This window comes from Phoca vitulina, unplaced genomic scaffold (assembly GCF_004348235.1).
Source record: "Phoca vitulina isolate PV1807 unplaced genomic scaffold, GSC_HSeal_1.0 scaffold4, whole genome shotgun sequence".
Classification (NCBI taxonomy): Eukaryota; Metazoa; Chordata; class Mammalia; order Carnivora; family Phocidae; genus Phoca; species Phoca vitulina.
The window spans coordinates 30,772,326-30,791,352 of NW_022589707.1; the positions used below are offsets into that span (position 1 = coordinate 30,772,326).

Genomic DNA, 19,027 nt, shown 5'->3' on the forward strand with positions numbered 1-19,027 from the left:
ATGTGGGACTCGATCCCAGGACCCTGGGATCATGACCTGAGCCGAAGGCAGACGCTTAACGACTGAGCCACCCAGGCGCCCCTCACTCTTGCTTTCTGATAGGGCACATACAGGTTATAGTTTATTATTCACCAACCATGAGGAAGAAATGAGTGCATAAGTCCCCAAACCATTGTGGTGGTCATGAGTTGTTCAAGTAATATATAAAAAGCACAGACTTTCTTGGCAGCACGTTAAGACACAGCCTTAACGTTCTCAATACCTTGAAAAAATATGAGAAGTAGCTCACAAGCGATCTGTGACAGAATGGCTGTGAGAGGCTATAGTGTGGACAAGTAACTCAGTGATTTAGGTTATCTCAACTTCTTCGCACAGCAGTGTTTATTTCCTTGCAAGCACTTGTACTCAGTCCTTTGTAAATTGTTATAGGAGATTACTTAAACACTTCTATAGAAATTGTTAACAGTAGCCCTGCCATTGTGCCCCTGATAGCATGTATGTGCAGGACCTGATTAACCACTTACATCCATCGTACCTAAATGGCAGCCGTAATAACTATGTGATGTGTTTGCCATCATTGTACAGTTGAGGAAAGTAAGGCAAAGAGAAGTTGTATCACTTTTCACATAGGTACTAGCAAAGCCACATGTTAAACTCTCTAGAGTCCAAGCTCTTAACCATTACGCTATGCTACTCTCTAGTCATTTAATCGAATTATTGGTTATGTTAAATGTTATTTTGCTTGGAAAATATAGGAGGTACATGCTTCATGTTACCAGTGAGGAAAGTATACCATGGGGCATACTAGTTAATGCTTGGGAGCGTTTGCAGTCAGCACTGTCCGATCATGTGGGAGAGAGAAGTAATCATACACATTTGCAGTTTTTTTCAGTTTGCCTTAGGTTTAGAATGTTGCTTGTGGTGGGTGAAAATGGTAATCCTTCCATTCTTTCTATAATTAGGTAACTTGAAGAGTGAGGCATTTTGGCTGAATTGTGCATTGATTCTATTGGATGCCATGCACTATTATGAACACAGAACACACATTGGAGATTAATATAATGTCATTGTTGACAAGCTACTTAGAGCCTTGTGGTAAGCACTGTGGCCTTTGGCAAATTAATTTCTTATGTGAGTAATTAAGACTCTTGGTCTATAAAATGAAGGGATTATTTTCACAATAAACTGTGCAATGAGTCCTTAATTATGAATTACGTATAACACAAGTATAATAAAATAAAAATTAAGTGGGCATACTCCTACTTGATGCCAACTTAATGCTTCTTAATTAGATACTGAATCTTTTTTTTGTTTTTCCTTTTTGCATCAGCTAATAATTTTGTGTGTTGTTAATTCTTAAGTTTTTATTCATGTAGAAAGTTGTTTTAGAAATGTCTTTCAAAAATCATTTGGTAAAAAAAATCAATTTACTGGGAAGTGCAGTATTTGACAAATAGGCTTGTATTTTCTCTAAAGAGAGACTGAGTTTTTAGATGCCATTGCCTAATTATATTAAATTCTGAAAAAGGAAATTCAAGTTATTAAAAATCTTTCTCTGACTAGAGCACTTTGGTAGTGATGTTAATGCTTTGAGAGAAAACTCTATTTCTAGGAGATTAGAATCTCCTGGGGCTTTTATGACCTAAACTCTGTTATTCTTTGCTGGAATTCTTACTGACTTCATGTATTGTTCATGTGTCTATAGCGTATGGTGCAATAACAGTCCCTCAGCAGGTTATGCTTCCTTCTTTGCCATATAGAAAACAGTAGTAGTTCTGTATTAAATCTATTGTCAGCACAGTGCTTTTTCCAACACTTTACCATGCATTTTCTGCCATTTTGTTAATTTCAAGTTGATTTTAATTAATTTGAGGGTATGTTGCCTTTTAAAAATGTTTTTATTATATAGCATATATAACTCCAGATTGAAGAAGTGTTGACAGAGATAAGAAATTGCATCATCGAGTGTTTCAATTTGTAGATTAAATTCAGTATTGAATCCAACATCAGTAATAAATAAAGCTGCTGAGTTTCTTTTTTTTTTTTTTCAAAGAACTTGAAGTTGACTGAATTCTGCTTAGGACCCAGCACTCTGGTGCATATTTGTATTATAAAAGTCTCTTACATTTCGTACTGTTGAGCAAACAGATTTAACAAGTGACCTATATGATTTCTTTATTTTCGCAATATAGTCTCAGCAATACTCATGTTCACAATAATGAGGAAATTCTTCAGGGCCTATATTACTTTCTTGGTTGAGATTAATACTGTTTTCTGTTAAGTCAGAGAAAAAATTACCGAATGCCTGTGCCCATTTTTCACCAAACCCATGTTCCACTCATTCTTTTCTTCAAATTACTGATTCCTTGTTCCTTTCCCAAACTTAACCTTACTTTATTACCTGGCCTTATCTTTTAACTTCTTGATTTAATATTTTTTAGTTACATTTCTGCCTGCTTTTAGTGTAAGCTACCTGATTTTTGTTTTTGTTTTTGTTTTTTGGTTTTTTGAAGCAGCAGGATTGTAATTGAGAAGAAAATTGTTCCTGTTGTTTCTTGTCTAACGAGCATTTTAAGACATACCTTAAGAAAATCCTGGCCTGATCAGGATATTAAGTTTCCTTCAGGATTTTAGGCATCCACCCTTAAATTCTTCTATTATAAACATTATGACTATAGTTTTTAAACATCAAATGTCATGTAATGTGTTTTTCATAAATGTTGGATTGACCATGTTCTCTTTTGAGGTAGAAAAATCTTAAGCCTTGGGATTGGAGGAAGGAAAGCCTTACGTGATTTATGCTCTACAGGTTGTCCCTTAATAGTTCTATTTGCCTTTCTGGGCTTTAAAAGCAAACATTTAAAGTTTTGTTGTGTGATATGTTAAATTAGAAGACCTAAAAATCATTTCCCTTGAGATCAGTGATTCCCAATACTAGTTTTATGCTACCCCAACAAGTTTCTAATAATTTCAAGGTGGTACAATGTTGAAAATGCTGTAGGGGAAAGTTTAATATGTGGTAATTTTAAATATACATATGTACTGTCTGGCTGTGTTTGTGTGTGTCTTGCATGCACAGTTTTCTTTTCAGAAAAGGGTGGTCAAAGTGCTTGTGACAGAAGTTGATTGCATTTCATTGCTTTACACTTAGAAAAAATTTGTACTCTTAAACGGATTACTAGAGGTAAAAATGGACCAATGAAATACAATCACACACTCAGAAGTTTTTTCTTGCTTTGTGAGCAACTGGAACTACTTAGAATAGCCGATTGTAAGATAAAATCACTGTCTTTTAAATGCTGTGATCGTGTATCTCAAGCTTCCACGTTTCCGTTGTAAGAATCTTTCCATGTACAAGAACACAATTGGAGGCAAAGTGATCCCACTGGTGAAGCAGGAGCTCTGAAGGTAATGACAGGAAACATCAGACCTTGTTACTTAGACGCGCCAGGAAATGGGTGGCTTTGTAGGGTGGTCATTGGTAGAGCTCTTCTGCCTATTAGATCACATTCTCTGCCTTTCCATGTCTACTTCGAAAGCCCTAAATTTCTTCTGGAAATAACTGTCCCAAGCTTTAGTTCTTAAAGGTATTTGCCTCAAGTTTTGTATTGTGGTCTCTTCTTCCAAACAACTACGTTTCTGGCCTTTATGTTCCTGCCATGATCATCTGGAGTAACTGAAGAAGCAAATGTCTCTCTTCTTAAATTGGCCTTTATATCCTTGCCAATCCGCCTGTTGTCTGCACATCCAAATTCCCTGGTTTGGAAGTTGCCTTGATTTCTCAGCTTAGTAGTTGGGTCTCCTGGTGGAAGAGAAACTAACAAATTAACCAAGAAAGAGAACTTTCTTTCTTTTTTAGGAAAGGATTCTCAGAATTAGTTTTTGTTTTTTTTTCTTCTGAGTGCTAATCCATAATACATGTCAAAATATAATTGTTTCAGCATTTTTGCTTGTGAAACTCTAGGTTGCTTTTTAAAACAAATCTTGAATGCAGGCATATATAAAGAAAAAGTCAGGTATGAATATATTTCATCAGGAGTATATATGCATTATTACAGATACTTTAAAAAATCTATATACATCTTTTTTCTGTACCTGAATTAATTAAGGTGCTTTTAAAATCTAATACAGAAAGTTAAATCAATAACACCAATAAATAAAGACATAGCAAAAGAGTAAAACGACAGGATCTCATAGGAATATGGAAATACTAGTGTACCAGGGTAGCCTTTGATACTTCTTCATGAATTAATTTTGTTATGGGTTGAATTGTGTCCCCACAAAAGATGTTGAAGTCCTAATCCTCACTACCTGTGACTATGACCTTATTTGGGAAAGTAGTCTCTATAGATGACCAAGTTAAGATGAGGTCATTAGGGTGGGCCAAAATCCAATATGACCGTCCCTATACAAAGCAGAAGTTTGGACTCAGAGACACAGGGAACATGCCATCTGAAGATTGGAATTATGCTGCTATAAACTAAGGAAAGCCAAAGATTGCCATTGCTGGCAAACCCCTGGAAGCTAGGAAAGAAGCATGGAACAAATTCTTGCTCACAGCCCTCAGAAGAAAGCAAACCTGAACACACCCTGATTTTGGACTTCTAGTCTCCAGACTATGAGATGGGAAATTTCTATTTAATTTGCCACCCAATGCTTTGTTACGGTAGCCTTAGTAGACTAGCACAGATTTAATTCAATAACACAAAATATAATATCCAGTTAAGAAGCTATAGCAACTTTAGTCTTCATGTCAGTTGTAGAGTAGACTATTTCCTCATGACTGAATGCAAGGAAAGGCTAGACTATCATTTACAACTTTGCTTGAAAGGTATACAAGTAGATCTTTAAGATTAGATCTGTTTTTCAAATTAAGGATGTCCTTGCTGAGTCAAATCTATATAGCAGTACGGAATATGCAGGGGTAAAAAAAGCAAAATAAATTTAGCCTAGGTCAATAAGTGTATACATTTGCCCAGAAAGAAATGTAAGCTGGCTAAGCAGCAAGTCTCCTTTCTTCTTTAATGATGTGCTGGTTTAAAATGCACTGACCTACTCTCAACCTGTAAGACTGGCTCACATCCAAACCTCCTGTTTATAGATGCTGCTAGGTGGTTTGCTTAGCAACATACTTAATGGGACCACAGGGAATTTGCTTTTCTAGCTAAATAAGTATAGAATGCTCAAATAAAGGAAAGGTTCAGAATAAAAGAAAAAAACTTAAGAAAGTTCACAAGTGAAAACCAATCATGAATAATTAGATCATGTGCAAATAGTTTTTTGTGAATGTGTATTTATAAATAATTTTACTACTCAAAATTAAATCTGTTTTTTACAGAAAACATATCCAGTAGAAAAATAGTTACCAGGTTGCACCAGAAAGGTTTAAACATCCAACACTCTTTAAATATACCCAAATGAATTTACAAAGAAGAAAACCTTTTTTTTTTTTTTTTTTTTTACAAATAGTTATTTTTTAATTTAAAAATAATAAATTATGGGGTTCCTGGCTGGCTCAGTGAGTGGAGCATGGGACTCTTGGTCTTGAGGTCATGAGTTCAAGTTCCATGTTGGTCATAGAACCTACTATTTTTTTTTTTTAAGATTTGTTTATTTATTTGAGAGAGAGAGAGAGCCTGTGCAGTGGGGAGAGGAGGAGAGGGAGTGGGAGAGAGAGAATCTCAAGCAGGCTTCATGCCAGCGTGGAGCCTGATGTGGGCTTGATCTCACAATGCTGAAATCAAGCCGAAATCAAGAGTCGGACGCTAATGGACTGAGCAACCCATGTGCCCTAGAACCTACTTTAAAAAAACAAAAAATAAATAGATAAAGCCACCATCTATAATAATAATAATAATAATAATAATAAAATAAAAATAGTATATTATTTTGTCAGTGTTGAGCTTTTGCAGATTGGCACCTTAATGGGGGCTGGGGTCTTCCCAGGGGTGTGAGTGTTAGAAATGATACTAGTGTTAGTTCAAGTCTTTTAGTGTGTGTGTGGAAGAGGCATGGGGTAGACAAAATCATTTGTGCTCAAAGTATACAGTTTTTATAGCCTACAGTTGAGGCCTAGTTGAGAAGAAGGCTTGGAGAAACCTGATTAGAGTTTGGTCAAGTGAAGGATCTTTGTCAAGAATATGTCTAGACTGGGGCTTGGAGACTACTCACAAAGTGTAAGAAAGAGAACTCAAGATGTAGAATCTTCTTTATTTCACAAACATGACTACTGTAAAGAAAAAATCAATTTATAAACAGATAATAGGTGCATCCCCATGGAGATTGTGACCACCCTTAGCTGAGAATGGCATTGGGTGATTCTAAATGTGTTTTTACAAAGTTTAGTATATGTGATTGTACTCACATTTCAAAAAATTATTTAAATTCAATTTAATTAACATATACTGTATTACTAGTTTCAGAGGTAGAATTTAGTGATTCATCAATTGCATACAACAGCAAGTGCTCATACTTGAAGTGCCCTCCTTAATGCCCATCACCCAGTTACCCCATCTCATCCACCTCCCCTCTGGCAATCCTCAGTTTGTTTCCTATAGTTCAGATGCCACATTTTTCCTTTTTAATCATGCAAAACTTTTTTATCCCATGTGACTCTACAAAGAGTATGTAGTTACTTGAGGTCATTGCTTCTTGAGATGATTTTAGGGACAAATTCCAATACAAATCTGATCAAATCAAAGTTTATTAAGTCTCTTCAAATTTTATCTCTTCAGGTATTGGTCACTTGTAAAACCCCTTGGAACCATGTGCATATGTGCATTAAGGGAGATGTAGAAGACATATAACAAAAAGCTAGTAAGAAACAATTTGTTTACTGATAAGTGTAGAAATACTGGTCTGATCTTACTTTTGGTTTACAATAATTGATTATATGATTTTGATAAGAAGTTTTAAGATGCTGATTCAGAGCAGTAGACCATCCTTTGGGCTACAGTTAGATACATAACAGTTATTGGCTGCAGACTCATATATGATGGAGCTATAGCCTCAGAATTCTACTTGAGGCAAATACTAATATAAAACTTTTTTAAAAAGTTAGGTCCTTTACGTGAAGTAGAAACATTTTATTTTGTCAAATTGTCTTCTGTATAGACCTGTCAATGGAACTATTTAGTACTAAAATGCATGAATTGCTTCTTGGCTACCAAAAGACAATATTTTATTGGATAGAATTTTTAAAAAACTACAAACTTTGTAGCTAATGAGTATCCTTAAATCTATTAGTATTTTAACCGAATTGGTATTTATTAATGTTATCCATACTGTCCACTTAGAATACTAATTACTCAGATTCTTGAATTCTTAAAGAATGTGTGCTGAAGGGTTGGTAAAATTTGAATATGCCATGATAGGATATCTAATGATTCAGCATTAGCAATTACTCCTGAAGGTTTTTTGATAAATGCCTTTTTCTTTTTCTGGTTTTCTAGCAGTTTTTACTGTGACTGGGTGTTGGATTTTATGAAATGCTTTTTCTGCATCTGTTGAGATTATAATGATTTTCTCTTTTAACCTGTTAATGTCCTGAATGACATTTATAGATCTTTTAGTGGTAATCCCTTTTGCATTCCTAAAAGTTGATCTTAGTTAAACAAAAGTGTTTTTTATGTGTCACTGGATTTGTTTTTTTTTTTTAATATTTTATGCAATATACCTGTATCTACACGCACAAATGAGTTGGGAATATTATTTTCTGCTATCTGGGCATTTTCTGGTTTGTTGTTAAGATTATATTGGCTTTGTAGATTCGGGAAATAAATCACTCCATCCTTTCTCCCCCACCCCCTTGTTTTCCATTCTCTGGAAAAGTTTATTACTGAAATGTTTTGTTTATTGAAAGTCTGATAAAACTTGCACCTGAAATCTCTGATTCTGGTATACTTGCTGTGGAAAGATCTTTTTAAGCTAGTAATTCCATTTCTTTAATAGCTGTAGATATATTTAGATTTTAATTTTTTCTTGAGATTGATTATATTTTCATAAAGATATATCCATTTCATGAAAGTTTCCCAAATTGCTGGAATACAATTATTCATGGAATTATCTTAATGTTTTTAAATTATTATGTCTCAGATTATGTTCTGTTTTTCATTCTTAATACTTATTTGGCCTCTCTCTTTAATTTTTCAAACTCGTCAGAAGTTTATCTGAATTAATTTTGTTTTTTAAAGATTTAACTTTGATCTTAGTGATTCCCTATTTAATCTTTATTTTCTATTTATTTTTTGTTCTTTGGTATGGCCTTTCTTCAACTAACTTTAATTTTATTTTTCACTTTCTAACTTCCTAAGTGCTATACTTAACTCATGAATTTATAGCCTTTATTCTGTCTTAATAAAATATTAAATGTCTTTGAACTTTTAGCAGAGTTCTCTTGGTATATGTGATAATGAGTAAAAAGTCAGTTGGATTACAGATGGATGTTCACTAGTTTACTTGGCTTATTTATAAGCAAAGTGACTTGCTCACCATACAGCCTTAAAACATGTATGATTTAAATTTGAGTATTAGCAGAAACTTCTTGTAAACTCCAACTGAAAAATATGGAGATTTCAGTGGATTACTCTGTTATGTCTAAATCCCAACAAAAACATTGATTAAAGATTTGCTAGTGGGATTTATTATTTTTCTTACATATGGCAAGTATACTGAGCATTTTGTTTCTAACTTTTAAAATTTTTTGAATAGCTTTATAATAATATAAACATAACTACTATATAGTTTTATGAATGTAAGTGAAATTTGCCTCCAGTTAATTTGCCATTGTATTTGTTTTGAGATATTTAGTAATAATTTATTCTGTTTGTACATATTTATGAGATGAGGAGGAAACCTCACATCATATCCTCATTGGTCAACTTCAAACAGAATTTTACAAACTGAGTGCTAAAATATCCTTTACAAGTCACATCATTCAGTAAGTGAGGAACCAGACACCTAAAGCCGCACTGTGCAATCTGATCCTACTAGCTATGGAGCATGTGAAATACAGCCAGTCTGCACGGAGGAGTGTTCTAAAGTGTAACATACACGTTGGATTTTGAAAAATCAGTAGAAACAAAAGAATAAAAAACATCTCATTAATAAATTTTATATGGATCACATGTTGGAGTTATAATATTTTGGTTACATTGGATTAAAAAGTATATATCATCAAATTTAATTTCACCTTTTATTTTTACTTTTTTAAAGATTTTATTTATTTGAGAGAGAGAATGAGAGAGAGAGAGAGCACATGAGAGGGGGAAGGGTCAGAGGGAGAAGCAGACTCCCTGCTGAGCAGGGAGCCCGATGCGGGACTTGATCCTGGGACTCCAGGATCATGACCTGAGCCAAAGGCAGTCGCTTAACCAACTGAGCCACCCAGGTGCCCCTATTTTTACTTTTTTAATGTGGCTATTAGAAAACTTCAAACTACATGTATGGCTTACCTTATATATCTATTGGGCAGTGCTGGTCTTCATGTAAGCTTTCATGGCAAATTGGTGAGAAACTGAGAAACGAAACCCAGGCCTGTTGATTCCCTATCTAAGGCAAAAAAAAAAAAAAAAATTTTCTTCTCTTCCCTTTTGTTTAGTGAGTTTATTTTTGCTAGCTGAGTGTTTTTTTAATTTGGAGAAGTTAGAAAATATAACAGGAAGGGCTATTGTTTTCTCAAGTAAAACATATGAACCAGATAAAGTGTTAAATTATAAACAGTATGAGCAACATTCAGAACAAGAAAATACTCTTTGTTAGTAGAATGCGTCCCAAAACATTTTAAATTTCAAAACAGTTATAATTTTAAGTGACCAAGTTTAGAACTTCTGAAGGTACATTATGACACTCAGTGAAATAAGTATCTAGATAGTAAGCTTATGCTTATAGGAGAAAATAAGAGTCTCAATTTAATTTTGGTCACACTTATTTCATTGATGGTATAAATTTAGGTGAATCCACAAAGCACCTATTGGAGAAAGGTTAGACCCACCTCTAATTTCAAATTACATTTTATGTTATCCCTGGGCTGAATAGTTTGAAATGGAGGCTTAGATTCTGCTTTATAGAACAGCTTCTTTGTTTTTCAGTTTGATAATTAAAAGAAAAAACTGGAGTAAACAATCCTATTTATTATCTACATTATTCAATAGAATACATATTGTGGATCTTAGAGGAAATGTGTACACAGTATAGCTTCTTACCTGTTTAGAAACAATATCACAGAGTGTTATATAGCATCGATGAATATGGCAATGTTCTAAAATAACTGAAAGCAGTGTGATTTGAAAAATTAGCATTTTGGATAGAAGTTAAATTTGCATTTCATAACAGTTTTTCATTCTAAAATTACACTTAGCAATTGTAAAAGCACATAATTACCTTGAAGCTTAATTACCACTACTTTCTGTATGAAGTGAAAAGTGTTTAGCCGTAAGTGCTGTAATGGATTATATTACACAATTAAAAAATCTCACCCTATGAATTGTGTGTTGACTGTCATTGGTGTTGGGTTTATTTCATATTCAACACTGTTTGGGGATTATCCGTGTGTGTGTGTGTGTGTGTGTGTATGCATCTATCTTCCTATATCTATCTATCATCTATCTATCTATCTATCTATCTATCTATCTATCTATCTATCTATCTATCCATTTATTTATCTATCCATTAGACTACTTTGAAGAGTTGGAAATACTGGAATCAGTTTTCTTTGACATGAAAAAAAATGCAATAATCTTATTTTATAGTTTTCTAATTCTGTTCCTAAAATAAAATGTTCATTTTGTAAATAGAATGTGGGTCCAGAGAGCACTCACATACTAGAACACTAATAAGAATTCGGGCAAGCAGTGCTGACAGCAATGTCTTGGAGTGGTGTCATCATTGAGGTTAGATTTTTCCCTGCTTGGGCTACCATGTAGCTGAATAAGTTCATATAAGTATTAAATAACCAATCATATTCTCCAAAAGATGTGCTTGACTATTAGGTTATGTTTTTCTTCTTTATTGGACCCTACAATTATATAATATAATGCTGTTTTCAAAATGGAAAATAAAAGTTCTATCACTTGATAAACTTTTACCTTTTCCCTTCTTTGCAAATTGTGTTCTGTCATGCAGGCAATATCAAATTTTTATTAATGGATACTTAAGATAATTCACAGCAGAGAGAAATTTAAAGAAAATTTTACCAGGAGATAGTTCTAGAAAATGATAGATTCGTTGGACCGATTTCAGTAATACAGGTGCTTCCGAGTAATTGTTCAGAATCACAGCATTCAACAAAAGGCCATTTCTCTAGCCAGAGCAGAGAATTCACACGTAAGCAAATTGTGTTCTGACCATTCGTAATGATTTCTAAGGAGAGCAATTTCATAGTTTTCATCAGTAAAAAGTTTTGGCATACAGAATTTGGCATACAAAATTTGGCATTACAGCATACTACAGGATCATTTTGAATATTAGAAGGGTAAATCTGTCAGAGGACAAAGGTCTTACCATGTGTATGCTCTTTGGTGATGCATGAGGAGGAGAAAATAGTTGTTTCATTATTTATAATGAAAAGTAAATGGTTTTACATCCTTTTATGTTATGCTATTATGTAAGTAGTTATAAAATAATAAAGTAGTTGTGCATGTGAGTCTTTTTATATTTTTAGTGCTATGGTGCTGAATTAGTAGAGTAAAACGAGTTTGATATTTTGTTCCATAATATATTGGGGACCCATGAGATCAAATTCTTTCAAGAACAAGAAAACACTTTTGGGTTTAGAATATCCTGTATGTGCAAGATAGTTAATATTATGATTTTATCTTAAAAACTTAAAACCATAACAGTTGATTACAAATCTGCTTCCCTTTTTAACATGAAATGTTCTCCAGCTGGGGAGACTACATTGATGCATTTTTCTAGACAGGAGTTTAGCAATATCATTAAGATTAATGTTGACTTTTAGAAATTTATTTTATGGAAATAGTCAAAGATTACTATACAATAATGTTTATATTGCATTTATTTCTAAATGGCAAGAAGTTGGAAACAACATAACTTCCAGAAAGAAAGTGGTGATTGATTTTTTTTTTTTTTTAAATTATGAGGATGTTCTTGTGTGGAAATGACAACGTTATTTTAAATAGCTCCAAACTGAAAACAAAGAAATATCTGTCTGGAATAGGATTGATAAGTAAGTTGGGCTATAAATTTAAATTTTATAGATCAGTGAAAAGAAATAAAATATTACAACACAGAGAGCATGTGTAAATTTCACAGGTATGATCTGGAGCAAAAGACATCAGGCACATAGAGTACATCTCATGTATTTCTGTTTATATGAGTTCAAAGACAGGCAAGGTTAATCTGGGGTGTTAGAAGTGGAAATTTTTGTTGCTGTAGGAGAGGGATAATGACTGGGATTGGGCCTGAGGGAGGTTTGCTGCAATGATGTATTCAAATGTGTTCATGTCAGGAAAAGACATCCAAGCTATGCTTAAAATGTGTACATTTTTCAGTATTTACGTTCTGCAACAGTGAAATGTTTTTTAAAAGTAAATATGTATTATTTGAGTTCAGTTGAAAATATGCATTGTGATGGAAAACTATGGACAATTATGTACATATAGAAAGACCGAATGTAAGTGAAAGGCGTTCTGGTGAAACAATTCTTACTGACGCTTTGGCATTTCGGGTGGGTTAGGGATTGGTTAGAAGAGACCATAGCTTACTCACTATGAAGTCCCAATTTAGTTAGCCAAAGTTTCAGAATTTCACAAAAGGATAGTGCATACTTAGAAAGGGTCTAAATACTGTTTCTTTTAGAGAGGATATTTCTTAGCCCCTTGGTTTCCTAGTGGATAAACAGCTGCCAGTCATATTCTCCCCCCAGACAGAGCCAACCAGAGTTGAATGTTATGCTCCAGCTTTGCTACCGCCCTGGTATTCCAGGGACATATGTCACCCCCCCCCTCCCACCCCCAAAGAAAGGACATGTTCTCTGCGCTTCTGCATAGGGAAATATTACAGTTTTGACTCTTGTATTTCTTAAACTGGCAAACAGGAAGGCCGTATTCATCCTAATCCTGGGGAAGAAGGCAGATTTATTACACCTACATCTCCGAATATATCTCTTCCCCCAGCATAGTTTTAATAAGAACTAATTTACAGTGATTTTTATATTACAACAGTCTCCTTTGTGAAATGTAAACGGAAACTGCTACTCAGGAGTTTATTGATTATCCCCAGTTCATAGCAGTTAAGATTCAGAACACCGAGTCTCTGTATTCCAATGAAAATTCCTTTCTGTAGATAGTGTTGCTTGTCTTGGTCCATCATTACCATTTTCTCTTTTCTGAAATTAATTTGAAAGTCAGATTTAGCAACTTTAGTGATAAAAGGGGATTTTATTTTCATGTTGACGTATGGGCTTTCTTGGTGTTATTTTTCTTACTGTTCTTTAAAAATAAAATTCTGTTTGCTGATGTGATGCTTATAATTCTTATTAGGCAAATCCTAAGCAATATATCCATGGTCGATAATAATGCTAATGCCCATCTATCTACCGTTATTTATGTTTCTGAAAGAACTTTAAAAATCTAAGTGAGAAATAAGTAGCTAGCCAATCAGTACATGATAAATCAGAAAAGATAAGGCAGTAGTTAGAAATTTCCATTAAAAGTATTTTAGAGTAGTTTTAATTTCATTTTTAACTTCCTTTTTTAGCCAACTATTGAATATAATAATGTGGAACAACAGGGCATATGCATCTTTAATTTTCATAGACTAAGAAACAAGATTCAGTAATGAATGAATTATTGTACTGTGAAATTAGTGGGGATCCTTTTCTTTTTCATGAAAAGCAAAAAGCAATGATACATGAGAGTCTTGTTAGTATGAATCTGACTGGGAGAATAATTTGATGAAATGTGAAGTCCATCTGCAGTGCAGTTTCTAGTCCAAAGAATTTGAGTAAGTGTTAGGAAATACGAATTTGTTTCTGCTTCATCTAACTAGATTTGGTACAATGGGGTGTGCAGTTAGGGGGAAAAATTCCCTGGTACTTAATAAGGCAATAATTCATGCTGAATGGATATGAGCAGTCATTCAGTGAAAAATTGATTTTTATAGTGTCCTAGACTTGGTAACTTTTGGAGATTTGTGTGCTTATTGTGTAAGTACCATAAAGAAAATATATAGTTTCGGGGCGCCTGGGTGGCTCAGTTGGTTAAGCGACTGCCTTCGGCTCAGGTCATGATCCTGGAGTCCCTGGATCGGGTCCCGCATCGGGCTCCCTGCTCAGCGGGGAGCCTGCTTCTCCCTCTGACCCTCTCCCCTCTCGTGTGCTCTCTCTCTCTCATTCTCTCTGTCTCAAATAAATAAATAAAATCTTTAAAAAAAAAAAAAAAAAGAAAATATATAGTTTCATTAAAAGGTGAACACATTTTTTTCTGGACTTCATATATATTTGTTAAAAGTTTAACCATTTTTCTTTCTTTCTTTTTTTTTTTAAGATTTTATTTATTTATCAGAGAGAGAGAGAGAGAGGCAGAGGCAGGCAGAGGGAGAAGCAGGCTCCTTGCTGAGCAAGGAGCCCGATGTGGGACTCGATCCCAGAACCCTGGGATCATGACCTGAGCCGAAGGCAGACGCTTAACCGACTGAACCACCCAGGCGTCCCAAAAGTTTAATCATTTTTCATTTGCAGTTTTAGATGTTCTATAGTCAAGAACAATGTAGGTAAAGAAATAACATGGCTCCAGAGTTCACTGATTTCTCTTAGTCAAGAGTGGATTTATGCATAAACTAACTAATTTTCATCCTTAGCAAGAGAGGTTTAGTTTTACATTGTGAATCAAGACATCCTTTAGCATTTTGAAAGGTTACAAAGTCAAGATTACTCATCAGAAAGTTAGATTCATTATTGAGTATGTCGTATATCAAAATACAGCACTAATTCTACATAGTAGCCTAGTGTTTATTTTTAGAGCATGTTATAATCTGTAAAACAAAGAATTCATCTTTAGTGTGGGTATAATGCCTTGTGTTGACATTTTAATAAGAGAAGTTTGAGTACCTATAAATTCATCTGCTTTAAAATTTCCAAAGTTGTGATGACTTTTAGATATTGCTTTGATGAGAGCTTTCTTTTAAAAGTGGAATAACTAGCTGTTTGCCCTCAGGCAGTACTTCCAAACATAGAAAATGCTCTCTTAAGGAGATGTGATTATTTTCCTCTCCTTGTAATATATATTTTCTTAAATGCCTTTAAAATGATTTACAGTAAAGCTGGAGGGTTTTGCATTTACATTTAATTCAGAAACACTACACACACAAAATATTACTTTGGAATTTGATATCCATTTGTCCAAATTAAAAAAAAAATGTGGTTTTTTTGGTTTATTTTTTTAATTCTTTTTTTTACCCTGCACTGTGCTAATAATCCCTAGGATACTAATAATAAATTATTCCTAATGTGTTAGCTCACAATCCAGTATAGACAGTAATTTAAAAAGAGAAAATGAAGAGGTGGGATAAGAAGAAAGTAAAATAGACATAGATGGTTTTTGTAGTAAACCTTGAAGAAGATGAAATAATGGCCTTTTTGTCCATTAGGAAGTGTTGAGTTGTGGAAAAGGGACACAGAACATCCTACCACCATCTGCTTTGTTCTGGTAGAAAGTTTTATGGGCAGAGCTGAAACTAAGTAAGTAATCCTGTTCATTAGGGACAGTGATGAAGGAATGGTTTTTTGTATGCGTAGCTATTACTTTTTACTATACCAGGCCAAGGAAGTTAAGATTTACTTTCCTAAAATATTTTCTACTGGAGAAATTGCCAGCGTGAGAAACAAACAGTGCTAACATGGGATGTATGCAGTAACAGAGGTGTGCGTAGGATGCAGTGGGAGGAATGAGCACCACACATGTGCTGAACTGAGGAGGAGCCTATGAAGTTACACCTACGAGGCAAGGGAGTGTAAATAAAGCCAATATGGTGGTCATTTTAAGTACTCGTGAGTACCTAACCCCCAGCTTCAATCATTCCACTTGATTCCTCTCCTCCAAGATTTTTTTAAAGCAAATCCAGAAATGTGATATCACTTCATCTGGAAGTATTTCTATCTGTATCTGTAAAAGGTCTCTAAAACATAGCCATCATATCATTGTCACTCCTAAAACTTTGATGATCATTCCTTAATATCAAATATTCAGTGTTCAAATTTCCATGATTACCTAATAAATGATTGTTTTGTTTTTTACAGTTGCTTTGTTCCAGTCAGGATCCTAAACAAGATCCATATTTTGCATTTTGATTTGTCCTTTAAGTATATTTTAAAATCCATAACTTAGTCTTTTTTTTTTTTTTTCTCTCACTACAATTTACTTTTTGAAGAAACCAAGTTAGTTGCCTTGTAGAAGGTTTCTCACATGTTGGATTTGCTGATTAAATCCCTATATGGTCATTGAACCTATTTCTCCATGCCATGTATTTTATGTAAGCCACTAGTTAGATCTTTCTAGGTATTTTAAAGATTTGGAAAAAAGAATGAAAAATCAAGTGGATTATCCCCGATGGGTATCAGTAGAACTGAGGCTGTTCCTCTCTCAATTATTTAAAGCTAACAAATGCTGGTTGAATCTTCTGTATGCCGAGGTACACTGACAGGTGGCCTTGGCATTACAGAGATCAATAAAATTCCATTTCTCTTTTCAAGTGCTTATAATACTTATAATAGCTTCCCATGATACAGGAGCAACACTGGCCAGCTTGCTCAGGACTCCCTGGGACAATTTTCTCTATAACATCCTGACCCTACCACAGGCAGACAGAGAAGCTCTCTAGTAGGAAACAGCTTTTCCTATGCAGGAAAGGCCATCATTGCTTATAACCTTGCCAGATATCCGGAATGAACTGTGGCTAATGAAGTGGCACAGTTGGTCATGTGGAAGCCATGCAGAAGAGCAGGTGACCCCAAGTAATCTGTTAGGAGACCAGGGAGAAAACTGAGCTCAAGCAAGAACAGTACAGGGATTTAAACAAATCTGATCATTTCTCTGAGAAAGGATAGCAGTAAGGCTTATGTTCCTGCCATAAAATGAATATATACATACGTATGTCTGTAGACACACATACATATTTATATAGGTAGTGTTTTTACTTCAAGGGTGCAAAATTACATAGCAGTGAATATCTTGAGTGCTTAGAGGACAAACAAAGTGCAGAAAATATCCAAACCTTGCCTCTCCTTAGTTGGCTTTGTTTCGTGTTTGAAATGAAAAGCCAGCTCAGTGGCAGAGCCAGTTAAAGCAAAGGTCTGTCAAACTCAGTCCCAAGGACTCAGTTGGAAGTGTGGTCCAAGTTTGTACTGTCGAGATGAGTGGTTTGTTACATGATCTTAAAGGTAACAGCAGATAATGTACTCTTTAATGCCAGGAAGTTCATTTGACTGTTGTGGAAAGGGGACAGCCGTGGAGGGGGGTTTGTCCGTGTCTCGGAACGAGGGCCCCTAGACCCACTGCCTAGGGATGAGAGGACACCCGTATATCTTGGAGATGATTGGGAGATTAAGGAATTGTTTGAAGAGATGATGAGAGGCCATATTTGAAAATTCAAAATCTACGTATCTGTGGTGACTTACTATCAATGCCTTCATCAAACTTTAATGCGGTATTTAACCCTGGAAAGAGGTCATTGTATTCTGTTTGCTTTTCATGTCATGGGTGACATTTTAAGTTTCCTTGAAAGTTCCCACATGGTAAGGGCAGGTGTGACAAAGTCAAATAAAACAAAGTAGTCTTGAAAATAAAAATAAAAATAAAAATGAAAAGTAAAATAAAATTCTGCTGAGGTTTGGCTTTCTTACATCTAAATTTATCGGCAAACTGACAAAGTATTACCTCATGGACTACGAGAATCACTAGTTGTTTGGATGGTTTCAATAGAAAAGTGGACTAGTTGTTGGTGCCACCTGGTCCCCCAAAGAAAAGTAATCTTGAGCATAAAGTGATCCCCTCTTTTTTCATACACATGATTGCAGAGGACTCAAATATCTATGTAATACTTTATTTATTATAAGAGAGGCAGAGAAGAGGGAGTGCAGAGGGAGAATCTCAAGCAGACTCCATGCCCAGCACAGAGCCTGATGCGGGGCTTGATCGATCCTACAATCCTGAGACTGTGACTTGAGCCGAAATCAAGAGTCGGACGCTTAGGCAGCTGAGCCACCCAGGTGCTCCTATTTAACACTTTATTAGTTTTGTTACAGTCATTATTTAAAATCACATATATATAATTTATTAATTTAAATGTTTTTTATCTTGTTATACTTTATAAAGAACGTTTCACTTTTCTATGTGCATCTTCAACACCAGTGTTTTCCGTGCTAGAGCGAGCCATGCTGAGTGATTCAGTAGTGTTTCCGAGTGCATCATCTTCTTTTCTAAGCTGAGTTCCAACACGATATTCTAACTGGAAATTATATTCCAAGCTCTAAGAACCTATTTACAAAACATGAAGAAATTGTTTTTGTTGTTGTTGTTGTTGTTGTTTTTCCCATTCTCCCTGTGGTATATGTTTGTGCTATCTTCAACATAACTGCTTATTGTGTTGCTTTTAATGTGCTATTCAAAGGTTTTTATTACAGAAGCAGCATGGCATGTGGTTAAAAACACAGGCTCTGGACCCGGTCAGCCAAGGTTCGAATTTCACCTCCATCACTTATATCTGTGACCTTGGCCTCATTAATCTGTTTAGTTTTTCTTTGCAGTTAATGATAATGCCAACCTCCTAAAGTAGCTTTGAGAATTCAGTGAGTTATTCCACACAAAATACTTAGAACAACTGTATGTGTTTGATAACTAAGAATAAGCATTTGATAATAAATAAACTAATATAAGCACTTGGTAATAATACTATTCTACACACATGCACCCCTCTATGATTTGCATTTGTGAGATCTTATACCCGGAAGTAATTTCTAGAATGAATAAAGATGGAAGTAAACAAATCTGTCATGTGGCCTTTGTTAAGCTCA

General features: G+C 34.7%; 1 protein-coding gene across 2 annotated transcripts in view; it reads left to right on the forward strand.

Annotated features, from left to right (window-relative positions):
- IMMP2L (inner mitochondrial membrane peptidase subunit 2) overlaps nt 1–19,027 on the forward strand; it is an 877,737-nt gene that overhangs the window by 379,636 nt on the left and 479,074 nt on the right. The window contains exon 5 of one of the 2 annotated variants that reach the window (XM_032401755.1): nt 963–1,331. The exons of the other annotated variant lie outside the window; for it this stretch is intronic. Coding sequence (XP_032257646.1) covers nt 963–966 — 4 coding nt within the window. The 3' untranslated portion in view covers nt 967–1,331. Of the gene's footprint in view, nt 1–962; nt 1,332–19,027 lie in introns of those variants that run through there. 2 annotated transcript variants of the gene reach the window in all.